This window comes from Erinaceus europaeus, chromosome 22 (assembly GCF_950295315.1).
Source record: "Erinaceus europaeus chromosome 22, mEriEur2.1, whole genome shotgun sequence".
Lineage (NCBI taxonomy): Eukaryota > Metazoa > Chordata > Mammalia > Eulipotyphla > Erinaceidae > Erinaceus > Erinaceus europaeus.
In genome coordinates this window covers 14,601,669-14,617,292 of record NC_080183.1, presented here as the reverse complement: position 1 = coordinate 14,617,292, position 15,624 = coordinate 14,601,669, and the positions used below count along the sequence as shown (strand labels likewise).

Genomic DNA, 15,624 nt, shown 5'->3' with positions numbered 1-15,624 from the left:
AGCCCAGGCTGCAACCTTTCCCCGAGTGTCGCAAGAGCTGGGCAGCAAGGGGCTCCCTCCCGGGGTTCCCAAGCAGATGTCTGATGGGGCCAGGTCTCTGGGTTCAAGTGTCCCCAAAGGAGGACACGACAGGACAAGGCTGTCGTGATAAGGAACAACTGCTGAGAGAAAAACAAAGCAAAACAAAACAACAACAAAAAACTCCACAGGTTGTCAATCTGGATTAAAACCAGTGATGGGAATTCACCCTCCTTCTGGCTTTTGGAGCCCAAGAAGGAGGAACAGACAAGCCCATACGACGTGGGCCTGGCTTTATACGCTCAGACTTGTCCAGAACACAGAACCTTGGCCTCACTGGAGGTGACTGCATGTTCCCGGGGACGACAAGCATGTCTGCCTCAAAGTCACCTGAACTTAGGCAATGACAGATTACAAGGAGGTCGCTATGATTTTCCTTAATGTAAGGCTAGATCCTGAAAGATTTTATTTATTTATTTGAGTAGAGACAGAAATCAGTAGGCAAGGGAGAGACAGAGAAATAGAGAGATCCCTGTAGCCCTGCCTCACCACTTATGAAGCTTCTCCCCTCCCTCTCCCCCCCGCAGGTGGGCACTGGGGTCTTGAACCTGGATCCTTATACACTGGAACATGTTTGTTCTACCATGTGCACCACTGCTTATCTCTGTAAGAAATTTAATGTTTATGAGAGAGAGATGGAAGCGGAGCATCACCCTGGCATATGGGGTGCAGAGGGTCGAGCCTGGGGCCTCATGCTTTTTTTTTTTTTTTTTGAAGTCATTGCCCCCCCCCCCATGGGTGAGGTGTGGGGCTTGAACCCTGATCCTTGCACCTGGTAACTCGTGCTCAACCAAGTGTGCTACCACCTGACTCCTTGTTTCTCTAAGTTTAAAAAAGAGCTTTAGAATATAATCATGTTTGGGGGGCCTCCTGCTTTTAAGTCCGGTGGAAGAGCTCTATTTACTTAGCACCAGAGCCCTGCTCAGCTCTGGCTTGTGGTGGTGCTGGAGATTGAACCTGGGACCTTTGGGTGCCTCAGGCAAGAGAGTCTGTTGTGCTTATCCACAGTGCCAAGCTGCTTACGATGTCCTATGGTTCTCTGTCCTCACAAGCTGTGCTTTACCTGAGGATGGGGTCAGGGCCGCCAGCTTGACCATTGGGATGCAGCTGTTATCAGCCCAGTGTTGGGAGACAGGAGGCTCTCATTAGCTATGTGTTAAATAATGAATGAATAAGTGAGTGAATGAATGAATGAACGAGTGAGTGAATGAATAAGTGCTCCCCTGATGTTTTTCAGAAGGCAGCTTTATGAAGTCTCCAACTCTCTGCTTGTACCAGTGCCAGGGGTGAAAGAGTTAAACCATCCAGAGGCGAGAGGCTCCTCCAAAGACCTTTTTCCTTTTTCCTTGGCCAGAGCAGAAGCGATAGAGGAGATAAGTCCAGGATCTCAGGTCAGAACACACCCTCACGGTGCCGGGCTGGCCCTCCTCAGGCTTGGAGAGCACGGTAAACACATGAAATCATTCCTGGTTTCCGTAAGTGGCAAGATCCAGTTTTGCACCAAAGGCAAGACCAGACCCCAGGAATTCAAGGCTGACTGACTCTGTCTGAAGCTAATAATAAAAGAGGGGAAATGTGACTTTGTAATTTCTTTGTTGTTGTTGTTGTTTGTTTAGCCAGTGAAAAACACCATAGCACCAAATCTGGGTGAACCTGGGTCACAGACATGGCAAAGCTGCACTAGCCAGCAGGGCTGGGAGGTGAGCTGTGATGCCACCCCCTGCCAACTATTTATTTATTTGTTTTCCAGAGCATTGCTCAGCTCTGGCTTCAGGAGGTGCTGGGAATCAAACCTGAGCACCACAGACACGATATATATATATATATATATATATATATTTGGTCATCACCATTATCCTCTCTCCCCATCACCTTCCTCCCCAGCTTTCAAAGTCTGAATCCTCAAGGTCAGCGCAGTGGCTTTAAGATGAGAGAAATCTCCTCCGGGCAGGCTTTCTGGAGGACTCCGCACCAAGAAAGTTTGTGTTTATGCCTTCTGTTTTCTCTTCTCTCCCTTTTTTTAAGTGAGAGATAAAAAAAAAAAAAGAGAGAGAGAGAGAAAGAAAAGCGTCCAAGTTCCCACTGCCACCAGCCAGTGGCATACAATGATGACATTCTGTTTTCACCTCGTGTGACAGGGGAGGCAAAAATAGCCGGTGGCCCAGTTCCAGCACCCCCCCCCCCGCGCCCCCCGCGGCCGCATCTCTAAGAACGGGGTGAGCGGCCTGATGTCAGGCGGGGAGTGGCGGGGGGGGGGGGTGGTGGTGGTGGTGGTGGTGGTGGTGGTGGTGGTGGTGGCGGCGTCGCTTGGAGACGGGGGGGGGGGCTGTAAACAGCGCCCCGTTACTATCTATAGCCGAGTCTGGCGCCGCGCCCCCCGGCTCCCCGAGCGCGCCCCTTCCCCACTTCCACACCACCTGACCCCCAATGTCCTTTGCAGCGGCAGACGCGGTGGCAGCGCGGCGGTGTGTTGGGGGGTCTCCTGAGCACCCTGCTGCCCCCACTCAGCACACAGCACCCCGTTTCCCAGGCTCCCCGGGAAGGGGTGGGGGCACCCGGCGGCCGGGGTCAGTGGTCCGTGAGCTGCTGGACTCCGTGCTCCCCGCAGCCCAGCCCCGCCCCCAGGTCTGCACTGGAAAATCACCCGCTGCAGTTCTCGCCGAGCCCGGCTTCCTGGGCGGGGGGGGGGCTGCATTCTCCAGCTCCGACCCGGCCCCCCCAGCACACCCCAAATAGACACGCGCGCGCGCGGGGTTACAGCGAACTGGCGACCTTGTCACAACCCACCCCCACACCCCAGCCCCCTGGGTTGAGGGGGGACCCCCCAAACTGAGCAGACTACCTAGGAGCACCCCGAGAGCACCGCGCAGTGTTTAGGGCGCCGGGGACTCGGGGGGGGGGGTGTGCGACCCCAGGGACACCCGGACGCGGGGCTCAGGAGGACACCAGTGCGCCCCGTTTCTTCACAACAACCCCATAGAAATCAATGCAAGTGCCCGGCGTCGCAGCTCGTGTTTGCATCTGGTCGTGGCTTCAGAAGGGCCCCCCCAATATCTGCATGCAGACGCATCCCGGGCCGGGGGCGGGGCGGGGGTCCTGCTGGGCACCCCGGGGTGGGGGCCGGCCGGGGGGGGGTGTAGGGACACGCGGTGGGGGCGCCGGGAGAGGAGGGTGGCCGCGCCGCCCCTGCCTTTGCTCTTGCACCCCGGGGTGCGCCCCTCCCCCGCCGCGCGAAGGTTCTGCCCCCCCGCGGCGCCCGGCTTCCCGGCAGCGCCGCCCCGCGCACAGGATGTCCTTATTAGGACATCTGCGTCAGCAGGTTTCCACGCCGGGCCGCCGGGGCTGCGGGGGGGGGGCCGCGCTGGGGCCGGGGCTCCGGGGCCGGGGGCGGGCGGGGGGCGGGGGTCTCCGATGGCAAGGCGCCCAGCCAGACGCGGAGGGTGCTGGCGGCGCGGCGCGGGGCGCGGCGGGGGCGGCGGGTCGCGGGGCGCGGGGCGCTGGGTGCTGGGTCCCCCCCACGCCGCGATGGTTTGCGCCGTGACGTGCACGGCCATTCACCCGCCGGGTATAAAAGGGGCGGCGCGGCCGTACTCCAGCGCCTCCACTGCTAGCAGAGCACCCACCGCCTCTTTCTGTGCCGGCCCGCACCTTCCGGGCTCCGCTCCGCTCCGCAGACATGATGTTCTCCGGCTTCAACGCCGACTACGAGGCGGCCTCGTCCCGCTGCAGCAGCGCCTCCCCGGCCGCCGACGGCCTGGCCTACTTCCACTCCCCGGCCGGCTCCTTCTCCAGCCTGGGCTCCCCGGTCAGCGCGCAGGTGAGTGGAGCCGGGGCTGCAGACTCGGGGTGCGGGGTCTGCGCGCTCGGGGACTGGGGTCTCCCGAGCTGACCGCAGGGTCCTGGGGGGCTGGGGCCCGGCGCACCACCGGGGAGGGCGCGGGGCAGTGGCTGCGGCCGCCCGGCTGGGGGCGCGGCGCGGGGAGGGCGCGGTGTGTAAGGCGCTTTCATTGATAAAAGCGAGTTCATTCAGGAGACTCCGGAGCGGCGCCTGCGTCAGCGCCGACGTCAGGGATATTTATAACAGCACCCTTTGCAGCGGGCGCCGGGGACGCGGCAGCAGCTCCGGGCGGCGGGGCGGGGAGGGGGTTGGGGGGCGCGCTCATCCTGGGTCGGGGGCACCTTTACCCAGGATGGGGGGGACACCTTTATCCAGGGTCGGGGGAATTCAGACTTTAGAAAGTCGGGCTTCTCTCCCTGCCCCGTGGCTGCTGATTGCGGCACCGGGGCGCCCCGGCCGTGCCCCCCACCCGTGCTCACGCCAGCTCCCCCCCACTTCTGCTCGCCTTCCAGGACTTCTGCAGCGACCTGGCCGTCTCCAGCGCCAAGTTCATCCCCACCGTGACGGCCATCTCCACCAGCCCCGATCTGCAGTGGCTGGTGCAGCCCACGCTCGTGTCCTCCGTGGCCCCCTCCCAGGCCAGGGCCCCCCACCCCTACGGCGTGCCTGCCCCCACCGCCTACTCCAGGTCAGGGGTGGTGAAGACCCTCGCGGGCGGCCGAGCCCAGAGCATCGGCAGGAGGGGCAAGGTGGAACAGGTGAGCCCTGGGCACCTGCTCTCTGCGGGGAGTGGGGGGGATACTGCGAGGAAGTGGGAGCCAGCGGGTGGGGTGTCGGCGGACGGGGCTGGCGGGGCATCCCAAGCCGGGTACAGCCGCCCCAGTGCCTCTCCATCCCAAGTCAGACAGGGGGACTCCCAGCCCCAGACTCCGCTGCGGGTATCTGTGTCCCCGTGAGCTTTTAGATTAAGCGCGTCTTTGTTCTCTGGGATCTGATTTGCAATGCAAGTCACACCCAAGCGGAGGTTAGAAGCAGTTTCTTCCAGAAGGTGCTAGGAGGCTGGAGAGCTCAGGAGCCAGCCTGGGGCAGAAACAGTCGCTGAACTTCTGTCCCTCTCCGACATTCCATTCTCTAGTTGTCCCCAGAAGAAGAGGAGAAGAGGAGAATCCGTAGGGAAAGGAATAAGATGGCCGCAGCCAAGTGCCGAAACAGGAGGAGGGAGCTGACTGACACACTCCAGGCGGTAAGGACATCCCCCCCCCTCACACACACACCTGTCCCTGTCCCTGAGGGGCGCTTTATTCTGAAAACTTCTTGGGGTGGTTCGGCAGGTGGCATAGTGACGACAAAGCTGGCTTTGCAAGCCTGAGGTCCCTGGTTGATGCTCTGGGGTTTTCTCTCATTAATTAATACGTCCCGAAGGTGGGGGAGAAAGCGTAATGGTGACACAGGCAACTTTCATGCCTGAGGCTCCAAGGTCCCAAGTTCAGTCCCCAGCACCTCTGTAAACCTGAGCTGAGCAGTCCCACCTCTCCTGTCACTCATTAAAAGAAAGTAAATGGGACTGGGCGGTGGCTCACCGGTGCACATGTTATAATGGGCAAGGACCTGGGTTCAAGCAACCCCTCCCCACCTGCACCGAGAAGCCTTACAAGCAGGGAAACAGCACTGCAGGTGTCTCTCTGTCTCTCTTATCTCTCCCTTCCCTCTTAACTTTTCTCTCTGTAGCCAAGATAAGTTAATATATTGAAAGTGAGAAATTAAGTTTTGACCCGTTAGGGAAAGCAAGGCTCGCAGGGAGAGCTGGAGTCTGGGTGCGGGAGGGCGGTGTCTGGTTTGGGCCTGTGACTAAGTCTGGCTTGTCCCTGCCTACAGGAGACAGACCAGCTGGAGGACGAGAAGTCTGCGCTGCAGAGCGAGATTGCTGACCTGCTGAAGGAGAAAGAGAAGCTGGAGTTCATCCTGGCGGCCCACCGGCCGGCCTGCAAGATCCCCGACACCCTGGGCTTCCCGGAGGAGATGTCCGTGGTTGCCCTCGACCTGCCGGAGGCCACCTCCCCAGACTCTGAGGACGCCTTTGCCCTGCCCCTACTCAGTGACCCGGAGCCCAAGCCCTCGTCAGTGGTGGAGCCCACAGTGAAGACCCTGGGAGGCGGCAGCCTGGGGCTCAAGGCTGAACCCTTTGATGACACCCTGTTTCCGGTGGTGTCCAGGCCCGGCGGCTTGGAGACGGCCCGCTCGGTGCCCGACGTGGACCTGTCCGGCTCCTTCTATGCTGCAGACTGGGAGCCCCTGCACGCTGGTGGCTCCCTGGGCATGGGCTCCCTGGCGGCCGAGCTGGAGCCCCTCTGCACTCCAGTGGTGACCTGCACCCCCAGCTGCTCAGCCTACACGTCTTCCTTCGTCTTCACCTACCCGGAGGCTGACGCCTTTCCTAGCTGTGCGGCGGCCCACCGCAAAGGCAGCAGCAGCGAGCCCTCCTCTGACTCGCTGAGCTCCCCCACGCTGCTGGCTCTGTGAGGGGGTCCCCACCTCCCCTGCATACAGAGCGGAAAACACTCTTGCCCGCAGGGCTCCCCGCCTGCCCAGGGAGGCCTTTGTCTGGGGCTGACACACCAGGCTGTGGCCTCGGAGACTTGAAAGCAGTTGCGTGTGAGCTGGAATCCTTACCTCTTCCGGAGATGTAGCAAAAAAACAAAAAAACAAGAAAAAAAAACACCCCACAAAACACAAAAATAACGCATGGAGTGTGTATTGTTCCCAGTGACACCATGAGAGCTGGTAGTTAGTCGCATGTTGAGCCAGGCCTGGGTCTCTGTCCCCTGTCCCCCCACCCCCTTCTCTAGTCTTCTCATAGCATTAACTAATCTCTTGGGTTCGTTATCGGAATTAACCTGGTGCTGGAGATTTCCAAATTGTTATCTAGTGCAAATGATTTTAACAATAACTACCGCGTTCCAGGCAATAGTGTGTTCTGAGTAGCAGCGACCAGTAGTCCACTAGGAAGAGACACAGCCTTCTGCAGTAGGCAGAAGTCCATAGCTGTTTTCCCACGTACTGTAGTTTCTCTCTGACATCTGTGTTTATTGTAGATGTTTCTGATCATACGTTGTTGAGGTGGTCTGAATGTTCTGACATTAACAGTTTTCCATGAAAACGTTTTATTGTGTTTTTAATTTATTTATTAAGAGGGATTCTCAGATATTTATATTTTTATTTTATTTTTTTCTACCTTGAGGTCTTTGGACATGTGGACAGTGAATTTGAATGACAAGAACAAAAACAAAAACCTAAGCATTGTTTGCTTATTGTTAACAAGACATTGTCAATAAAAGCATTTAAGTCTGATGGCCCCTGCCTGGTGCTCCTTTCACTCCTGGGGTTCAGGAAGAGTCCAGAAGATGCTGAAGGCCAGTTTGTCTCCTGGTTGGTGTGTGGAGGGGGGTGGGTGGGCTCAGCCCTTCCTTTGATTCCTTATCAGACAAGGCAATCCCAAGAGTCTCTGCTACTGATACCAACATCAGGGACTGGTCTCCCCACTCCTTCTTCTGTTCTGGAAACAGGAGGGGGGGGGCATCTTTAAAATGAGATTATTTACATTGAGTTGAAACATGTTTCATCACAGGAATTTTTTTTTTTGTCTCCATGGTTATCGTTGGGACTCAGTGCCTACACTAGGAATCCACTGCTCCTGTGGCCATTTTTTCATTTTTTTGGATAGAACAGAGAGAAATTAGGATGGGAAGGGGAAGATAGGAGAGAGAAAGATAGACACCTGCAAACCTGCTTCACTGCTTGTGAAGTGACACCACCACCACCCCCCCCCCCCCCCGCAGATGGGGAGCTGGGGGTTTGAACCAGGATCCTTGCATGGGTCCTTGTACCTCATACTATGTGCGCTTAACCTGGTGTGCTACTATCCAGCCCCTCACAGGAATTCTTTGAGCAAACAAAGTCAAAAGCTCCCATGGAAGATGGAGCTATCTATCCTACAGTCTTGTTGATCATTATTAAATAAATAAGCTCCCAGTGATCTCTTATCACAAGACCCACACGAAGGGGTGGAATACTCTTCTATATTTTAAAATGATTTCATTTATTCATGAAGAAGATAGGCAGAGAAAGAACCAGACATCACTTTGGTATGTAAGTGGCCACAGACTGAACTCAGGACCTCATGCTTGAGAGTCCATTGCTTTATCCACTGCGCCACCTCCAGGGCCACTCCTTTCCTTTTTCCTTACCCTCTCTCCCTTTCTTCTCAGCCAGAGCCCTGCTCAGCTCTGTCTTAGTGCTGGGATTGAACCTGGGACCTTTGATGCCTTAGGCAGGAAAGTCTTGCATCACTAGCCGTCTCCCCAGCTCACAATGATTTTCTTTTCTTTTTTTCTTTTTTTTAAAAAAATATTTCTTTCTTTTTGTTGCCCTTGTTTTATTGCAGTTATTATTGTTGTTATGGAATGATTTTCTTAATGCGAGGCTCACCACATGTTTCAGGCCAACATTTTCCTTCTTTTGTAAACTTCAGATACAGAGAGGGAAAGAAACACCTCTCCACCATCCATGAAGCTTCTGGGGAGGGGGTTGCTTGCGCCTGGTATGGGGACTTGAACCGCAGCCAGGCCTCATGCGTGCCAATGTCTGCACTCTGCCAGGTGAACTACCTCCTGGCACTGCAGCTAGACTCCTAACTTCCTCACTGCTGCTCCATCACCGGAACTAACACTTAGTACCTGACTCAAAACAAAACACTTTGGTCTGCAGCCTTGAACCCCAGCATACACACACTGTGTTCCTGGGAGGAAAGGAGCTTTCTCGTGTCAGCCCTGGTGAGAATGCCATTGTCATTTCTGAACTTTGCACCCGCTCTTCTGGTGACATGGGGGACAAAGAGAATGCTGGCCCTGAGAATCTGAGGGCCTCCAGTGTGCACACAATGGCTGATCATTCAGTACACAGAAAAGTTACATAAGTGCTCAGAAGTCGTCGACTCGATGCCGGAGTAAGTTTTTATCACCTTTAAGAAGAACATGACCTTTGTCCGGGACGCCTGTGGTTATGCAGCGCTCACACGCACAGCACACACCACTAGGGAGGGAGGAGGGAGCCTTACTGTGGTAGGTGTCGCGCCCCAAGTCTTACCTGGGAGCCAGGGATGCTGTGTCCATACCTGCTGGTTGAAAAGCCCTCCAGTGCCTTGGGGGGTCGTGGGCAAGGGCTATCCCACTCAGCCAAGATGAGCATCCCAGTGAACACTGATGTTCTCAATCTGAAGTCACAGGTACCACGTCCTGTGTGGTACTATCAGCTGGAAGAGACTCCCCAGATGAAGAAGGGAGGTTGGATCCACAACCCCCACACCTCACTGATGGCCTTGGCCACCCCCACGGTGATAGCAGAGAAGATGGCTTTGCCCCCGGTGCCCTGGCCTAGGACCATATGCGGACCCTCCTCTGCTTCCCACGGTCCAGGCCCAGCTCCAGCCCCAGTGGTCATGGCCCAGGCAGGCACTCACCTTTAAAACACAGATTTAGTGGAGTGTCCTGCACCAAAGCAAAGGATGCTGGGAAGAACAGACATGGTGGACAGGGCACTGGGGTCCTGGTGCATGATGGTGGAAGGGACCTAGCTTGGGGTGAGAGTGTTCTGCAGACACCTGTGTGAGATGAGATTGTGCCCGTGTGCCAACAACTGTGCTGTAGACCATTAATAACTTTCCTCCTCCAATAAAATTATTAGGAAAACCAAAGATCATTGGAGAGAGAGAGAATGAGCAGAGCATCAGTCTGGTAAATCATGCTGAACTTGGAACCTTATATGCTTCGCCCACTGTGAGTTGCTTCACAAGCGGTGAAGCAGGTGTCTGTCTTTCTCTCCCCCTCTCTGTCTTCCCCTCCTCTCTCCATTTCTCTCTGTCTTATCCAACAATGACATCAATAACAACAATAATAATTACAACAATAATAGAACAACAAGGGCAACAAAAAAGGGAATAAATAAATATTTAAAAAATACTTCAAAATACAGGTATATGGGGGTTCGGGCAGTTGTGCACTGGGTTAAGCGCACAATACAAAGCACAAGGACCCACACAAGGATCCCAGTTTGAGCCCCAGGCTCCCCACCTTCAGGGGAGTCACTTCACAAGCAGTGAAGCAAGTCTGCAGGTGTTTGTCTTTCTTTCCCCCTATCTATCTTCCCTCCCCTCTCAGTTCTATCCAATGAAATGAAAAAAAAAAAAAAAAAAGGCCTCCAGGAGCAGTGGATTCACAGTGCTGGTACCGATCCCCAGTCATAACCCTGGAGGCAAAAACAATAAATAAATACAAGTATAATTACACATTGAGAAGACTGACATCAAATGAGGATGCACGCTTAGGCGCAGAAGTGCTGTCGTCAGGAACAGACCCAGCTAGTCTGTCACACCCAGATCTACTGAAGTTCATTGGGCGGATGGACTAAATGACAGTTTGGTCTGCATCAGAACAGAAGGATAAGGGTTATGTGCTCTTGCTGTTATCAGCACCAGTGTCCTTCCCATAGTCATCATCTTTAAAGAATTCCCCCGGGGCCTGAGGAGAAGCAGGGGTGAAGGAGGTACGGGGGCTCCTGGTAGGGGAGCAGGGTCCTGAAGGGCCCTGGATAGTTCGATGTTCGTTTCTTTGCACAAGACACCAAGCAGAGGAGGCTGACGCCTGTTTAACTGACAGGACTGTCATTTTGATGGCTCCATCAGACTAAGAGCCAAGTGCCCAGGAGGAAGAGTACTATTAAGAGAAAGGGCTGTGGGCTGTTAGATGCAGAGCAGCAAACCAGAGCGGCACAGTTATCTCGGGAAACATTTCCCTAGACTTCACTCTGAATATCAAAGTGGAAAATTCCTTTAAAAGTTCTTTAACACTAGAAAGGGAATCATAAAAATAGAACATGTCACAAGCGGTGTAATCAGCAGTGGCCTCACGTCAGGTAGCCTGGCCATGCACACAGGACGTGGGTGCCGGCCAAGGCTCCACCTGCAGACCCACCTGTCAGGGCCCCACCTGCACCCGTCCTACCTGCAGACCCACCTGCCCCAGTCCTACTTGCAGACCCACCTGCCCTGTTCTCACCTGCAGACCCACCTGCCCTGTTCTCACCTGCAGACCCACCTGTCAGGGCCCCACCTGCCCTGTTCTCACCTGCAGACCCACCTGTTAGGGCCCCACCTGCCCTGTTCTCACCTGCAGACCCACCTGTCAGGGCCCCACCTGCCCCAGTCTCACCTGCAGACCCATCTGCCCTGTTCTCACCTGCAGACCCACATGCCCCGGCCCACCTGTCAGGGCTCTATCTGCAGACGCACCCACCTGTCAGGGTCCCACCTGACCTGTCAGGGCCCTATCTGCAGACCCACCCACCTGTCAGGGTCCTACCTGCAGACCCACCTGCCCCGGTCCCACCTGCAGACCCACCTACAAGCCTGCCTGAGATTTGGGGCTAAGTCTTGCCTCCCTGGCAAGACAAAACAAGACAGCTGCCGGGAGGGGCAGGCGGGCTACACTCTGGCTTCTCCAGCAGGAGGCCACGAGTTCGATCCTGGTAGAGAGGGAGGCTCTGGGTGCTCCCCTCTAGCTCCTGAGTGAATCCCTCTTAGGAAAGGGGAAAGGCTAAAACCACGGCCAAGGTGCTGGGAGTCCGTCACGGCCGCGGGCGACCGGGAGCCTGTCGGGGGGTGTCCCCGCCGCCCTCGCGGCCGCACCCCTGCTTCCGGCACCCGGCTCCCGGCCAGGTCGTGGGGTCAGGGTGCGCCGCTGGCTCTCCTGCCCACTGTTTACTGTTTGGTTGCCATGGTGACACGTCAGCGCCTGTCGTCATCGCCCCCCCGCCCGGGGCCGTGACGTCGGCCCGCCGCTTCCGCTCTGTCCATATATGGCGCGACCGCCCGCCCGCTGCTCGCCCCGCCCCCGCGGAGGCCCCTTCCCTGCGGTGCGCCCCCGGGGGGGACCCGCGGCGGGTCCCTGCGGCCCCGGGACACCGTGACCTCGGGGCGTCGCTTGCGGCGGACGGTGCAGAGCTGAGCGGAGCTGGCCGCGGGTGACTGGCCGCGGGTGACTAGCCACGTCCTCCTGCAGAGAGGACACTGCGGCGGCGGGAGAGCTCCGGGGGAGCCCGGGCCACGGACGCTTCGCGAAAACCCTCGGGTGGCCGAGCCGGCTGGCTAGCAGGTGGCCTTCTGTACCCCCGCCTCCTGGGACATGCGCAGCTGGTGCCGGACAGACAGCCTTCATGCAAAATGACTCTCATGCCTGAGGCTCCAAGCCCCAGGCTCAGCACCCCCCCCTCCAGTAGTAAATAACTAAATCAGAAGAACAGAGTGTTAAAAAAGGGGGGGGTGGCGAGTAGCTGCACAGGCGGTCTAGCGCACACATCACCACGCACTAAGACCCGGGTTCGAGTCCCCGTCTGCAGATCTGCAGGTGCCTCTCTGTCTCCCCCTCCCGCCTTGATTGCTTTCCGTCCAGAAAAAGAAGTGGGGGGGGGGGAGGGTAACAGGAGCAGTGGATTCACTGTGCAGGCACCAAGCAACAACCTTGGTGACACGAGAACGGTGAGTAATAATAGTGATGACGATGAAGATACAGGGCTCCCGGCCTCAGCTCTAGCGCCACGGGGACCCTTCCAGGCGAGACTGCGTGCGGATGGAGCCGCCCCAACGCATGGGCGCCTTCTCTGCTCTCAGGGAGGCTCTTTCTCCGTAGGACGTGGTCGTGGTCTCCGGCCGGCTCCTTCCGCGCCCTCCGTGCTGCGCGCTGCTTCCTCCCGGCGGCCCGGGGCGCCCGGCGCGGTCACCTCGGTGCTGCAGCTCCGCGCCGAGCAGCGCTGCCCCCTGGTGGACTCCTGCAGCCTAGCACCTCCCGGGCTCAAGATGGAGGGAAACTCAAAACAGCCTGCAGGGTCCCGGTCCTGGATCTGGCCCTCCTCCTCTCCCTCCTCCTCCTCCTCCTCTTCTTCCTCCTCTTCCTTTTCCTGCTCCTCCTCGCTAGGATTTTATCTCTCTGGAACGACTGATGATGATGAGGGCGATGATGATGATGATGATGATGAGAGAGAGAGACAGGCAGGAAGGGGATGCCAGCCCAGCACGGGAGCTCCCCAGAGGAGCAGGGCCAGGCTGAGCAGGAGCACTAAGCAGGCGAGCTGCTCCACCCGCCTCCAGCGCCATCCTAGTGCGTTGTGGTGGTCCGGGAGGGGTGCAGTGGATAAAGCACTGGACTCTCAAGCATGGGGCCCCGAGTTCAATCCCTGACAGCGAATGTGCCAGGGTGGTGCCCTGGTTCTCTCTGTGTGTCTGTCTCTGTCTCTGTCTCTGTCTCTCTCTTCTTCTCATCTTCTCTCTCATAAGTCAACAGATCAGTCTTGAAAAATAAAATCTTCCCAGCTGAAGGAATAAGAGGTTTACAAACCCGGGAACCTGGGAGTCGGGCGGAGCGCAGCGGGTTAAGCGCATGTGGTGTGAAGCCCAAGGACCCGCATAAGGATCCTGGTTCGCCCCGGCTCCCCACCTGCAGGGGAGTCGCTCGCTTCACAGGCGGTGAAGCAGGTCTGCAGGCGTCTGTCTCTCTTCCTCTCTACCTCCCCCTTCTCTCTCAATCTCTCTCTGTCTTTATCCAATAACAAATAACAAATAAAAATAAAAACAACAACAAAAACCCGGGAACCTTCAGCCAGCACTTTTCAAACTTTGACGTGCACACACTACCCGAGCATCTCTCTGACATAAAGGTCCTGTCCGGGAGTCCAGGAGTCCGGGCAGTGCCCTCAGGGACCAGACTTCAGCCACCAGCCAGCACTGTGACTCGCGCGGACAGTGGGGGTGCCCTGCTCTCTAGTGGCCAGCGCCGGACATGACAGCCCTTGACAGAGTCTCATAGCATTTACTCCCCCCCCCCCCCCCCCCCCCGTTTGCTTTTTCAGCTTTTTACTCATTTACTTATTTACTCAAGAGGTGGGGGAGAGAAAAAGGCATGAGGTCCCGAGTTCAATCCCCAGCATCACATGTGCCAGAATCATGCTCTGGGTCTCTGTCTCCTCTCTCTTTCATGAAAATAAAGAAATAATTAGGGGCTGGGGAGACAGCATAAGTGCTTTGCAAAAAAGACTTTCTTGCCTGAGGCTCTGAGGTCCCAGGCTCAGTCTCCAGCACCACTGTCAGCCAGAGCTTAGCAGGACTCTGGTGTGTCCCTCTCCCTCTCCTCTCTTTCTCATAGAAATAAAATATTAGAGGGAGTAGGGCGGTGGCGCATCGGGTTAAGCGCACGTGGCGCAAATCGCCAGGACCTGCGTAAGGATCCCAGTTGGAGCCCCCGGCTCCCCACCTGCAGGGGAGTCGCTTCACAAGCGGTGAAGCAGGTCTGCAGGTGTCTGTCTTTCTCTCCCCCTCTGTCTTCCCCTCCTCTCTCCATTTCTCTCTGTCCTATCCAACAACAACGACATTAATAACCACAACAATGTTAAACAATAAGGGCAACAAAAAGGAAAATAAATAAATAAATAAATAAACCTTAAAAAAATTTAAAAAAAGAAATAAAATATTAGAATAATTTTTAAAATTAGTGGGGATTGTATTGTTATGTGGAAAACCTGGAAATGTTATGCATGTACAAACTATTGTATTTACTGTCAACTGCAAAACATTAAGCCCTAATAAAGAAATTAAAAAACTTAAAAAAAAAATCAGTTTCAGAGGTTAGAGGTCAAACAGTTTCTTTCTTACGTGAAAATCAGCCTTAAGTCTGGTTTCCTTACTTGGGAAGGAGGCTAGAAAAACCCTGCTTTCTGTGGTCCGGGAGGTGGCACAGTGATAAAGCTTTGGACTGTCAAGCATGAGGTCCTGAGTTCGATCCTCAGCAGCATATGTGCCAGAGTGATGTCTGGTTCTTTCTCTCTCCTCTTATCTTTCTCAATAATAAATAAATACAATCTTTAAAAGAAAAGAAAAACCCTGCTTTCCTGTTTCACGCATGCGGAGCTCGCTCACTTTTAGCAGGGGGGTGATTAGAACAGCAGCCGGGGCTGGTCTGCAGGGTCTGAAGTGTCTGCTCACATGACCCAGATGTAGTTTCACACTTTGCCTGACCAACGCCTCCTGTCACCAGTTCACAAGCCCAGAAGCTTCTGAACCTGCCAGTAGTAGCTGTGTGTCCATCTTGAAGCTTTATTCCCTGGGCCTAGACTACTAAGACTTCTGATACATGTATCAATGATACCATCCTTTAAAATGTGCCAGGAGGGGGTCTGGATGGTGGCTCAGTGGTTGAGAACAAACATTAAAGTGCGCAAGGACCCAGGTTCAAGCCCCTGGTCACCACCCACAGGGGGGAAGCTTCATGAGCGGTGAGACAGGGCCGCACCAGGGATGTGCAAGCACTTGTCAACTTAGCAGGCTGGGACTGGTTACTTGACTTTCTGTTGAATTATTTTAATGGGAGGGGATGGGAGAAGGAGAAAGAGAGAGACCAGAGCCAGGGCCAGGCAGTGGCGCACTTGGTTAAGTGCATGTGCTACAGTGCACAAGGACCCAGGTTCAAGCCCTGGTCCCTACCTGCAGGGGGAAAGCTTCATGAGTGGTGAAGCAGGGCTGCAGGTGTGTCTCTGTCTCTTTCCCTCTCTATGTCCTCCTCCCTTCCCCTCTCAAGTTCTCTCTGTCTTTATGTAATAATAAATAAAAA

At 55.7% G+C, this 15,624-nt stretch overlaps 1 protein-coding gene and 1 long non-coding RNA gene across 3 annotated transcripts; one reads left to right on the top strand and one right to left on the bottom strand.

Moving 5' to 3' along the window:
* The first annotated feature begins 3,546 nt into the window (after positions 1–3,546).
* FOS (Fos proto-oncogene, AP-1 transcription factor subunit) lies at positions 3,547–7,264 on the top strand. Its single transcript, XM_007533815.3, has 4 exons — positions 3,547–3,895; positions 4,429–4,674; positions 5,052–5,159; positions 5,792–7,264. Exons 1-4 carry the CDS (start codon positions 3,755–3,757, stop codon positions 6,434–6,436), a joined length of 1,140 nt encoding a protein of 379 aa, XP_007533877.1. The 5' UTR covers positions 3,547–3,754; the 3' UTR covers positions 6,437–7,264.
* Positions 7,265–8,327: 1,063 nt separating this feature from the next.
* Positions 8,328–11,657, bottom strand: LOC132535447 (uncharacterized). Of its 2 annotated transcripts, none has more exons than XR_009547256.1 (2): positions 11,329–11,657; positions 8,328–9,572 (listed from the first exon to the last, which is right to left on the bottom strand). It is a non-coding gene; the product is annotated as an uncharacterized LOC132535447 (long non-coding RNA). The 2 variants fall into 2 exon arrangements; XR_009547255.1 differs by lacking the exon at positions 11,329–11,657 and adding an exon at positions 10,256–11,056.
* Positions 11,658–15,624: the final 3,967 nt, after the last annotated feature.

What these genes read in the sequence shown, in the direction of transcription:
- FOS (XM_007533815.3), top strand. Translation starts at nt 3,755, where the DNA reads ATGATGTTCTCCGGCTTCAACGCCGACTACGAGGCGGCCTCGTCCCGC. An exon ending in GGAGGGGCAAGGTGGAACAG is followed by an intron (nt 4,675 to 5,051) that starts GTGAGCCCTGGG and finishes TCCATTCTCTAG; the next exon opens with TTGTCCCCAGAAGAAGAGGA. An exon ending in TGACTGACACACTCCAGGCG is followed by an intron (nt 5,160 to 5,791) that starts GTAAGGACATCC and finishes CCCTGCCTACAG; the next exon opens with GAGACAGACCAGCTGGAGGA.